We start from the raw sequence: 13,183 nt of genomic DNA, 5'->3' as shown, positions 1-13,183 counted from the left end.
GTAATATAAAATTATATGTTTGGTTACTTAGGAATGAATTATCATGATCTTTGGGAGCCATGTCAACCAGATAATGATAAGATAAATTGATGATGCAATGCAGAAACAGCAGCTACTTCAGGGAAAGGAATTAGGATGGGCACAGTCATCAGGGCAATGAGTACCTGATAGAAGATGTAAAATGCTAGCTCCCATGTGTCTAGAGTGCTTGTTTCTTCTCATACTGCCTATTTTATGTAAAAATACAGGGAATATGCCTTCATAAAAAGAGATTTAAAACATGTCTGCTTACTCATCAATATATCCAATGTATTACTTCACAGGGTAAAAAGGAATGGGTCTATTACAGGTAAATGTTGAGTCAGTTTAAAGCTGCATTGAGAAGTTTTTATAAGCTTCATTTGGTAGGAAACTTTTTTTTTGTATATTTTGAAACTTTTTTTTGTATATTTTTGGTGGAAAAAACACTAATTTAATGGAGCCCAACACATTCATGTGAATGTATATTTTTTTCCCATAAGATCCCCGTTTCATCTTAACTGGCTCTATCAATTTTGAAAAATTAAGTTGAAAAGTATACTTCTTAGGGAGTACATAGAACAGATGGAATGGTATGTCAAGTAGTGTGGTATATCTATGAAAATCATAGACTGTAATTTTTTAATATAATTCTAACTTTGTATAATTTTGTTTTTAACCAAGATAACTTAGTCAATATATAATTAAATGTGATTATAAAAATAGTTAGAAGTGAAGAATAACAAAAATACTACATGTGATCAGAGGGAACTTTATGACCTTAACTAATAACTTAAAGATAGTAAAAAGATATAAATAATGACTTAGGAAATCACCTTAATATAAAAAGAGTAGAGTAATTATAAAGTTAATAACAGTAGAATTTACTAAAGAGCAGATATTAATGAAGCAGAAATAAAGATACAATAGTGTGAATTCCAAAAATTGGAAATTTAAAAGAAAATTTTTTTTTTGACAGGCAGAGTGGACAGTGAGAGAGAGAGACAGAGAGAAAGGTCTTCCTTTGCCGTTGGCTCACCCTCCAATGGCCGCCGCGGCCGGCCCACCGCGCTGATCCGATGGCAGGAGCCAGGAGCCAGGTGCTTTTCCTGGTCTCCCATGGGGTGCAGGGCCCAAGCACTTGGGCCATCCTCCACTGCACTCCCTGGCCACAGTAGAGAGCTGGCCTGGAAGAGGGGCAACCGGGACAGAATCCGGTGCCCCGACCGGGACTAGAACCCGGTGTGCCGGCGCTGCTAGGCGGAGGATTAGCCTAGTGAGCCGCGGCGCCGGCACACAATTTAAAAGAAATTTTAAGATTGGCCAATACTTGGCAAGATCAGTAAAAAAAAGCATGATCAAATAATATTAAAAATACAAAGAGAAAACAGCAATAAGTTTAAAAATAATAATATAATAAAAAGAACTCCATCCCTACAAATTTGAAAGCAGAAAAAATAAAACAAGTCCCTAGCAAAAAAGATACATGGATACATGAATCAAAAAGTTCATGGAAAATGGAATTAAAAGGTAAAGTTATTTGGGTGCAAAAATTTTTGAAATCCATGCATATGAGGGGTCTTCAAAAAGATTATGAGAAACCGATTATGAAAAGACTATGCATGAATTTCAAATTTTTTGGCAAACAAACTAAGCTTTTAATTCCATTTTCCATGAATTTTCTTAAGTACTCTAGCATACTTTATAAAGAACTAGAAAAGGGGAGCTTAATGGCTCTAAGCATAAAGAAAAGATAAGAAGGGACCAGCGGTGTGGCACAGTGGGTTAAGCCACCACTTGTGATACCAGCATCCCATATTAGAAGTGCCTATTTGAGTCCTGGTTGCTATGCTTCCAATCCAGTTCCCTGCTAATGCACTTGGGAAAGCAATGGATTATGGACAACGTAGTTGGGCTCCTGATACCCAAATGGGACACCCAGATGGAGTTCCAGGCTCCTGGCTTTGGCCTGGGCCAGCCACAGCCATTGTGACCATTTAGAGTGAAGCTGTGGCCAGAAGATGTTTCTCTTTATCTCTCCCTCTCCCTCCCTCTCCCTACTACTCTGCCTTTCAAATAGATAAATATTTCATTTTACAAAAAGAAATGAAGAGATAGAAATGTGAATTACTCTGATTTGATCAGTACACATTATACATTTATAGACATCACATTGTTCCCCATAAATATGAAAAATGTGTCAAAAACTTTAAAATATACTTTAAAAATTTTAAAATATTTAAGGTACACAAATTTCATGTATTTCCTATATACAGATTCAGGAACACAGTGATACTTTCTACCCTCCCCTCCCTCCAGTCTGTGCTCACACCCTTCGTTCTCCTCCCTGTCCCATTGCCATTCTTATTTTTTACAAAGATCTATTTTCAGTAACCTTTATACTCATAAGATTAATATTACACTAAGTAAAGAGCTCAACAAATAGTATGAAAAAACAAAACACTGTTCCTCAACAGTTGAGACAAGGGCTGTAAAAGATCATTGCATCTCAAAGTGTCAATTTCACTCCCGTAGATTACCTTTCAGATAGAGCAAATTAGAAAACACATTAAACTTTTATTAATAATAAAAATATAACTTTGAGATGCATTTTAATTACCCATTAAACATTGATCAATGGCAAGGCAAATCAATTTAAAGTGTTGTCCCTCAAAGTTGCTCTTACTGTATAGTCATCATTTTCATCTTACACGGCTGCAGCTTTTAGCAAGGAGATGCTTAGCAAAATCTTTACTTAAAACTGAATAGAGAAATGTGTTTCCACTTTCATTTCTAGGTCAGGTAAGAAATCTACTTAGAAAGAGACTCCAGACAAAGTTAAATTTTTTTTTTAATTCATTTCCTTACCGCCAAAAAGATGAAATGCTTTTCTGCAGCTTGGTAGGGGCCATTTTGCAGAACTTGATTTTTGAAAGCTTTGTTTTATTTTTAAATATTCTTTAGTGAAGAAAGTTTTTGTAGCATTGTTCAGTTCTGAAGTAAAGTAAAAGAAAACAATATTTTTAAACATTGATTTGAGTAAAATGACAAGAACATGACAAATGACTAATGCAGTATTTTGATATTAAATTCAAATCTCTAAGTGAGGATAAAAATTGATTCAACTTTTTTCTAACTTGAACAAATATAACTCATATTCACATGTGAGGCAATTTTTATATTCCAATACATACACCTACTGAGTAGCTCTTAAACCAGATACTGTGTCAGGTATGGAGAATACACTGATGAAGAAGGTATAGTCTCTGCCTGCAAGAAAATTTCCAACTGAAGGATGAAAATGAGAATAATGTGTAATAGGCATAGCAATAGAATAGCTATCGTGCAGTCAGAGCCCAGAGTGTTAATGAGAAGGTAAAATCCTTTTAGACCTCCTAACTTCATAATTGATCTGACTGTGTATGATGGCCTGATTACCTCCTGAGTCTAATGCAGCAGAAGTGAGAAAGTTCAAAACCTGCAGAAGAAAATTCTCAGCCTCTTAGAAGATCACTCATGAGTTAAATACTCTTGAAGTACACCTAGACCAATCAGAGGACACACATGATGACTCTCTAAATAACCTGAAATCTCTATTTATGAGCCATGGAAGGCAAGATATGATCTGAGTCAGGACTACTTGATGGAGTTCTTTAGTCCTGCCCATGCAGAACTGGTTACTAACCTGAGAACTAAACTATTTAATTTCTTCAAATGACCTCTTCCTTATATCCCACAATTACCACCTGTAGCATTTCTTCAGGTTTGGAACTTCATCTCAAAGCAGTGCAAAGAAAACTTTCTCTGTTTTTCCTCATCATTACCTTGGGTTGACATTTAATCCAAGAAATCCAAAGGGAAAACTGGTACATAACATGTATATTTAACACCATAAAGAACAATGGAAAAAACAGACTAGTTAGGCAAGTGAGGTTGAAATTAACCCTGTAACTTCAACTCTTTTCCTAATACTACACTCATGAACCAGTAATTCAAACACACAAAGTTAGAGAAAAGGTATTTTGAAAGTCTATATACCCAGTATGTATGGTAGGGGTTGCTAAAGTATTTTTTTTTTTAATTTGACAGAGTTAGAGACAGAGAGAAAGGTCTTCCTTCCATTGGTTCACCTCCCAAATGGCCGCTATGGCCGGAGCTATGCCAACCCGAAGCCAGGAGCCAGGTGCTTCCTCCTGGTCTCCCATGAGGGTGCAGGGCCCAAGCACTTGGGCCATCCTCCATTGCCCTCCCTGGCCACAGCAGAGAGCTGGACTGGAAGAGGAGCAGCCAGGACTAGAAAGAACCCTGTGCCCATATGGGATGCTGGCGAGCAGGTGGAGGATTAACCAAGTGAGCCATGGCGCCGGCCCTAAAGTATTTTTTTTTTAAAAATTAGTTAATTTATTTGAAAGTTAGAGTTACAGGGAGGGAGGGAGAAAGACACAGACAGAGACAGACATGTCTTCTATCTACTGGTTCACTCCCTGAATGGTCTCAACAGCCAGGGACACTATGTCTGTCAAGTAAAAAGACATTCTAAACTTATGAAGTAAGTGCCTGTTAGGATGTCTTAAGGTATTATTCAAGAGGGTAAGATGATAGAAGTATTATGACTATAAGGCATAGTCATTTAAGTGGACCCAATGGTATTCTGTTCTGATTTAAAAGGCTAGATGATACGTGTCCAACTATCCCATTCAGATGTCTATCCACTTAAAATTATTTGGCAAAACATTTTTCCTCTACACTTCCCTTCTTGGTTTTATGTTGTTTGATATATACTATTTCATTTTCTTTTCTGGAGATGTAAAGTATAAAGAAATGGCCTGGCCAAAAAGGAAATAGAAACACATTATAATAAGTCAGTCAATCAATCGTCATCATACTCTCCCAAAAGTTTTAAATTATGTACTTAGGATGTGTCCTGACCTTGTGTGGAGGTCTGTCTCTCCCAGTTGTCAACAATTATTGTGTATTCTTTTTCATAAGTAAGATTTGGCTCTAGGAGATTAATGTAAAATAAAGGGCATTTGTAAGGAATAGAAGAGTAAGAATCAAAGTCTCAGCCCGTGGCATTTCTGTAAAATGAGAAGCATCTAGCAAAATAGTCTTTACTAGGCTGATGCTCAATCCTCATTACTTGACAGAACTTTCAGTTTAGTAATATCTTGTGAGATGGTCCTCAGAATTTTTAGGTGAATTTCTTATCTCTTACCAGATTGATTTTACTATTTTTCTATATATTGTTGAACAGTAGCAAAAGTAAGGCTCGGCCAGCACTGTGTGGCTCAATAGGCTAATCCTCCGCCTGTGGCGCCAGCACACTGGGTTCTAGTCTCGGTCCAGGCACCAGATTCTGTCCCGGTTGCCCCTCTTCCTGGCCAGCTCAGTGGAGGATGGCCCAAGTGCTTGGGCCCTACACCCGCATGGGAGACCAGGAGAAGCACCTGGCTCCTGGCTTTGGATCAGTGGTGCGCTGGCCGCTGGCCGCGGCGGCCATTGGAGGGTGAACCAATGGTAAAGGAAGACCTTTCTCTCTGTCTCTCTCCCTCTCACTGTCTAACTCTGCCTGTCAAAAAAAGAAAGAAAATTACCAGTTTGAATCACAGAAACACATAGTGTAAAATAGGACTGTTCAAGTTTCAGAGTTGTAGCTCTTGATACCAAGCAGGGTCTCCCCTTGTGGTAGCTGTAAGGTTTAGCAGTAATTGCATGTCTTATGGAATCTGGGGCCACGGCATTTGCATGCTGGGAAGGAGAGGCCACAAGAAGATCTCACTCAATACTGACAAGTACTTATTCAAGTATCTTGTGAAAGTAAATTTGAATCTGATTTTCGTGCCTTTTTTCCAAGGATAAAGTCTAGTTTGGGAAGTCCCATTCCCCAGTGAAATATGCAGCTATATGACAGAGGCATACACAACAGGGACGAAAATAAACAAAAACCAAAAATCCTTTACCTGACATTTGTCAAAATGGAATTGCAGGTCTTGTAATATCTGAGTCACTATAGAAAGCAATTTATGTTTAGCAGACAATAGTATTTAGAAGTTCATGTTTTATTATCTAGATAAGCTTTAGTTTTCATGAAAATTTATCAATTTTAACGCAATCATTCCATTTAGTGCTTTGTACTATAATATTTCATACTCATACCTCCCTACAGTTTTTGTAGTGGAATAAAGAAAGGGTTGCTACAATCCTTTTTAAAACTCTTTGGCTCTGGAGAAATCTGCCGATACCATGAAACTTCTCAGGTGACAGCATACACGCAAACCTTCTGCCTCAGGATTATGTTTACCTCGTGCTTACTGATATCCTTTAAAGCACTGAAAAGTGTTTCCGCAACACTTTCATTAGAATAATTGATTTGCCTGCTGTTGGGGTGAATAACAAGGCCAAAAGGAAATCTATAACAGTAAGCTCAATTCAGTAATCATGTTACAAGTACACCCGGCACAGTTCAACTATAGCTTTTACTATGACAGACAAAATGCTAAGTATTTATACTGTTACATGTTATACTTATTAATATTATTTTGTATGTAAAGTTACAGTTAAGAATTTAGGAAAAGGCTTTTGAAAGTTATGGACAGGGCTATATCAGTGGGTCCTCAAAAGGTGATCACTGCTTCCATTCCTGGCTCAAAGAAGCCAACAGTCCTCTGTGTGAAAAGAGATGGGGCTGCATCCTGCCGACTCAGCATCGTTTTCAGTGCTCCAGCTTGGTTTATATGTATTTCTTAAAATTGTCTTAAAGCTCAAAAACAAAACAATGATGATCATTTGATTCCTTTATCTGCACTCCCATTTCCAATGATTATCTTAAGTGTTTTAGTCTTTTTTTCTGGGGACTAATCGCTGTACATGTAAATCAGTGGTTTTCAAAAAGCTGGTTTGCAATACATTAGTAGCATGCAAAACAATCTGGGGTGCAACTGAACATAAGGATGCTATGGATCCTAAATGCTATGGGCTAAAATATATAAGACAGAAAAAGTGTTTATGAAAAAAACTTGAAAAATTCATGTGTGTATACTGTAAAAATTGTATGCATGGTATAAAAATTATAGTGACTTCAGGAATACTGATGTAAATATTGTGCTTAGTTTTTATTGTAAAATATTACTCATTTCTGTAACACCTGAGAATAAGTATACCAAAAAACACCATGACATAGTCAGATACTCCTGCTAATGATGAGTATGACTTTTAGAGATAGAGGCTGTTCTGCATAAAATTAACAAAGGAGGGGCCAGCGCCTTGGCGCACTAGGTTAATCCTCCGCCTGTGGTGCTGACATCCCATATGGGTGCCAGTTCTAGTCCTGGTTGCTCCTCTTCCAGTCCAGCTCTCTCCTGTGGCCTGGGAAAGCAGTGGAGGATGGCCCAGGTGCTTGGCACCTGGCTCCTGGCTTTGGATTGCCGCAGCTCTGGCTGTTGTGGCCACTTGGGGAGTGAACTGACAGAAGGAAGACTTTTCTGTCTCTCTCTCTCTCTCTCTCACTGTCTGTAACTCTGCCTGTCAAATACATAAATAAAATCTTTTAAAAAAATTAACAAAGAAAAGGGCCATACTGTGAATGGAGGCAACAGCAAAACCTGTTGGCATAGGAATGACTAGATCTGACTTATAGAATAAGAGGAAATGGCCTAATGGGTATATAGACACTAGATTAAGACAAGTAGTTATAGATTGTCATGGTAAATTTAAAAAAAGAACATATGATATTCTTGCAGATTACTTTTAGGACCTGGATAAAGTCTAAAAGGACATTAGAAAATCAGAACACAGGATAATTCTTCATTTTGTGGAGCTGGCCCAAACATTTCAGGTTATCCATCATCCCTGCCTGCTGAAAATATGTCCTCCAATTGTGACAGCCAACATATCCTTGGTGAAAAGTCACAGTTATGTTCCATGCTTAAAATCTGATATGAGGGGCCACTTTGATGCAGGGGGTTAATAGAATGCCTGGAATGCCAGCAACCCATATGAGTGTCAGTTTGAGTCCTTGCTGCTCCACTTCTGATCCAGCTCCCTGCTAGAGTTCCTGGGAAAGTAGTGGAAGATGCCTGGGCCCCTGAATCCATGTGAGAGATCTAGATCCAGTTTCAGGCTCCTGGCTCTGGCCTGGATCTGCAACTGGCTGTTGCAATCATTTAAGGAGTGAACCAATGGGTAGAAGATCTGTCTCCATGTCCTTCCCTCTCGGTGTAATTTTGCCTTTCAAATAAGTAAATAAGTCCAAGGAGCTGGATCAGAATTGAAGCAGCCATGACTGCAATTGGTGCACATGTGGGATGCCAGTGCCACAGCTGACAGCTTTACTCACTATGGCACAGCACTGGCCCAGGTTATTTGTCCTTTTATTATTGAATTGCTAGAGTTCTTTATGTACTTTGGGTACTAGATCCTTATGTGCAGGATGTACAGATATGTTTATTGTTGTGGTTTTTACTATCTTAAATAAGATCCATTTAGCATAGGTGGGGAATGTCTGGTCCACTGGGCTGTATAAGGCTGGTTAAATTATTTGGTTTATGCCTGCCAAGGCAACTGCAGGAAGGACTCAACATTCAATAAATCTACAGCAGGCTGATTTTTAAGCTGATAATTTTGTATTGCCCACAAACGATGTTACAAATATCCAAATAGGCCTGGGCAGAGAAAAGTTGTTTACTTGTTTATTTGATTATTAACTTGGGGATAGACCATTTTAGGGATGTCTATTTCCTCCACTGTGTGCAAGTCTCTGATGGCCCTCTACAGAGCATAGCATGGGCATGCACCCAGCCCCCTTGATCACTAGACATAGCTACTTTCATGCAAGCTGTCTGTAATTGTCTCTTTCCCTGATCTCCTCAGTAAGCTTCTGGCTGGACTCCTTTTATTAGTTTTACTTCCTGCTTTTAGCTTCCACTAATTACTTCTTGATTGCTCTATTGTTTTTGAAAGTGTCCCAGGACATAACTTTCTCTATGCTCTGATTCTTCTTCTTCTTCTTTTTTTTTTTTAAATTTCAATCCATTCTATAATCACAGACTTAATGCACCACTAACCATAATATTCAGTAAATAAAAAGCAGAGAGATCATGGTTCCATAGGAGTATAAACAGGGGCTAAAAACAACAATCAAATCACAAGATGTCTATTTCATTCCTTTTTTAAAATCTATATTAACTACCACATATCAGAGAAAACACATGATATTTTTCTTTTTTGGAATTGGCTTCTTTTTAAATCTTTTTTGCAGGGGCATGTATTGCCAGACTTTGAGGCTTAATTCACCATAGGAAGGCTCTTCTTAGCGGTCTCTTTTCACGATTATCTTTTCAAGTTGTAGCTTATTTACTACTTTGCTTTTGGCTACTGGAATCATGGACCCTTAGTTGCTTATCACCAAGATCTCTATTGTTTTAACAACACTCTTAGGTTGTTTTTAAATAAAATCGGTTCCTTGATACGGGCTTTCCATTCTTACTGCTCTGCCGTACAGAGGCAGAACCTCAGCACTGCATTGGAGGTGGGCAGGGAAAGTCATCTTGTGTGACATCCCTCCTGTATGCGTGGAGCAGTGGACAGGGACAGTGATAGCTTTTGATCTTTTCTGGTATGCCTTGGCTCTCCTGAGTTGCTACCTTTGCTCTGTGAGTGAACTGGGCTGGTGGAGATCGGAGTTTCTGCTGTACCTAGAATTGAACTTCTACCCTGAGGCGGGGGCATGGGTAGGGAAGGGAGCTACAATTCTCTTGGCTAGGCCTTTCTGACATATGGCTTCTACAAGAGGGAGCTAGAGCATGAGAGCTGTCAGTGGTCTGCTTCTCCAGGGGTGGGAGGATGGACAGAGGGAGCCCCCATCTCTCTGTATGTAATCACCTGGGTAGCACTTCTGTCACAGTAAGCTGCCAGTGAGGGGTTTGGAAGCTCGTTCTATCTCAAATTCTACAGGCCCTTTTGTTAGAATAGCAGATTTTAGTAGATATATTTGAATAAACTCTTCTCCATTTGCTGTATATCCCTAGCATAATTTCCAGGGACTGCTTTTCTTTCTTTTTTCTTTTTTCTTTTTAAAATGATTTTTCCCAGTTCATGGGTGTTCTGATGAGGGAGGGTCCATTGGCTTTATACCACCACTTCAGAATTCTCTTTTCTACTTCTTGGTTTTTAAATTTTTAAATATTGAGTTTCTTCTAAGATGTAAGTTTTTAAATAAGTTATCTTCCACATTTCTTACCTCTCAAATCATATTTTTAGTTTTTCCTTGAACTAGACCATATAATCATTTGTGAGCCAATCACTGGCAGAGGGGATAGATTACCAAGGAACTGAGGATGGAACCAGAAGCCAGCTGGTTATGTTAGGAAGGAAGGAGATGATTATGGACATTAATTAGCAATCAATGTAGTCTATTGTAAATTTGATTTTTTTCTATTTTCAACAATATATCTTGACTTCCATTGTTACAAGGATATTATTGCCTTTACTGTTTACTCTATATAGTCTCTCTTATTTCAAGATGTTAACTTTTTCAAAAAGATTTCTTTATTTTAAAATCACAGTTATATAGAAACAGATGGGAGAGAGAGAGAGAGGCCTTCCATCTGCTGGGTCACTCCCCATATGGCTGATTTTAGAGCTGGGCCAGGCTGAAGTCAGGAGCTTCTTCCTGGTTTTCCACTTGGGTGCAGGGGCCCAAGCACTGGGGCCATTCTGTGATGCTTTCCAAGGCGCGTGGAGCAACAAACTGGATCAGAAGAGGAGCAGCCGGGACTTGAATTGGCGCCCATGTGGGATGCCGGCACTGCAGACAGCGGTTTATCCTGCTGTGCCTCTGTGCTAGCCCCAACATGTTAACTTTTAACAGTCTTAAGTCCTTTATTGCAAATGCAGCTAACAGGGCAAGTTAATTTAAGTAAGAGCAAATAAGGAGTAAATATCAGAGTTCAGGTTTAAACTCATTATTTTGCTAAAGAGTACTCTATGGAATAAATCTGGGAGGAATTTCATAGTATTTCTACCTAGTGAGCTACTATATTAGAACTAGGTTATAATTAACCCCTTTTTCATTGTCAGATATCTTGAGTTCCTTTCAAAAATGACAGCTTTTAACCTTTGACAGTAATTGTCCACTGATAAGTACACAAGTACAATGGTGACACTGTGTAGTTGAGATGATTAATTAACCAATTTATTTAATAAATAACTGATGGTTCAGTTATTTGGTAACAGAAAAATCTAACACTGGGAAACTGAGTTTTCAAAATATTGACAAAAGCAGAAGAAACCAGAATAAAAAAAAGTCTCATTTACAATAGTAACAGCAAAAATATACAGGCATAAAGCCAACAAAAATGTGTAGCGCCTTTTGGAAGGAAATTGCTGAGAGGTGATACCATAATGTGATCACTCAGTTTCATAAAAATGTTAATTTGGGGATCATTGGCATTTTAATTAACATAAAATTTAATTTACCTGTGAATTATTAAAAAATGCTTGAATAATTAGAAGATTGAAGAAATATTATAGGACAATATAAAAAGAAGACTGGAAAAGAACAGTTTTCCAGAAATACATTTTTGTATTTCTTTTTAAAAGAAGACAATTCAATCAGCATAGGAAGAATGGAATTTTCAATAAATGATGCTAGGTAATAGAAAATGGAAAAAAGGAATTTTATTCTTAACCGAGTACCACAACCAATGGACTGGTGCTAAATTTGGCAAAATGAGGACAAAATGAAACCTAAAATAAATATACGTAAGGAGAAGGATTATGTAACTCTATTAGGAAGAGATTATGATTTCCTAATTTTGAAATTAAAAATAATAAAGGCAAAGTTATCACATGAGACTACATAAAAACTTGGAAGTTCTGTATTTATATAAAATACTATAAACAAATTTAAAGTACACATGACAAAAGGAAAATTATTTGCTAAATATGACAAATGTTAATATTAATACTAAAAAAAAACCCTCTTAGTCAGAAAAATTAAGAGAACTAAGGGACAAGAAACCCTCAGATTCTGCTGCCTACAATAATTTTGGAGTGTAATTATGGAGCATATACCTAGTCTTTTCTACTTTTGGAAATTCACCCTAAGGAAACATTGTGTAATGTGTTCAAATATTTATCTACATATACTACTAAATAGATTATAAATAACAATGTTCCGTATGAGTAGATTGGTTAAGCAGAGTGCAATATAATCATAAGAACTTTAAGTTAAAGTAGGTGAAAGATCACATATGTACAATATAATATAATTTGGGGGTAAAAACAATAAAAGATATTATATGTGTATAAAATATTCTTGAAGTTTACTCATTAAATGTTGAATTTAAGTGGTAGGAATATGGGTAATATTGTTTTCTAATTTTCCTGTCATGAATTTGTTATTATAGAATTTAAAAAGTTATTTTTATAAGAAAAATTATTTGGCCACTAGCAATGTTGTACTCCATAATTTATACTCTGATATTTCATTAGCTTTTATCAAAGAATATCACAAGAAACAGTGTCAGAAAACTGGATACTGCTTTTGCCCTGAGGATGTTTTTTGAGGACACTTCCTATTCCATCTCTGAAAATGCCCTAGGGGGAAAAATCCCATAAAAAAATTCCTTCTAAAGGTAAGTGCCAAAGAAGCCTCTGCTTATCTTAAAAAACTAGTATATATTTTTTCATAGATCATGAAAATCATTTAATTGTGTACTTAATTTTATTTTTTCCTTAGACAGAACATTTAAAACCAAACACTTCATCTAATTGTAATTAGGGTACAGGGCTATATGGTTTACCTATCTGCCTACCCACACTCTCCTGGTCTGTATATGCCATTCTAATTCATAATTCCCTTTCTTGCTATTTCAGTAATATATTTTCTAAATCATCTCAAATCCTCTTGAGGTATGGCATAAATAATTAAGACATTCCCATTAATATTTTGAGTCTGTGAATGACAGTACATTATCAAATACAGTCTCTATTAGAAAAGACTCTAAGTATTCCCAATATTTATTTCAGAACCTTCAATTTGGAAAATAAATTATCATTTTGATAAATTGGCCAAAGAAATGTGAGACATTACTGTTGTAAGACCTAAAGGAAGTAAATTTTGTAAATGGCATCATGGAAGGCAGGGACAACATCTGTCTAACTA

General features: G+C 37.1%; 1 protein-coding gene across 7 annotated transcripts in view; it reads right to left on the bottom strand.

Annotated features, from left to right (window-relative positions):
* The window catches only part of RNF180 (ring finger protein 180), a 244,254-nt gene that overhangs the window by 20,133 nt on the left and 210,938 nt on the right, over positions 1–13,183 (bottom strand). For all 7 annotated transcript variants that reach the window (XM_089312799.1, XM_089312798.1, XM_070056912.2 and 4 more), the window contains exon 7: positions 2,887–3,012. In XM_089312799.1, coding sequence (XP_089168925.1) covers positions 2,887–3,012 — 126 coding nt within the window. The remainder of the gene's footprint in view (positions 1–2,886; positions 3,013–13,183) is intronic.

The sequence above is a fragment of the Oryctolagus cuniculus genome, chromosome 14 (genome assembly GCF_051225735.1).
Source record: "Oryctolagus cuniculus isolate XC-2025 breed Fujian yellow rabbit chromosome 14, ASM5122573v1, whole genome shotgun sequence".
Taxonomy (NCBI): domain Eukaryota; kingdom Metazoa; phylum Chordata; class Mammalia; order Lagomorpha; family Leporidae; genus Oryctolagus; species Oryctolagus cuniculus.
Note: the sequence above shows the minus strand (reverse complement) of the source record. Positions and strands in the feature narration are given on the sequence as shown.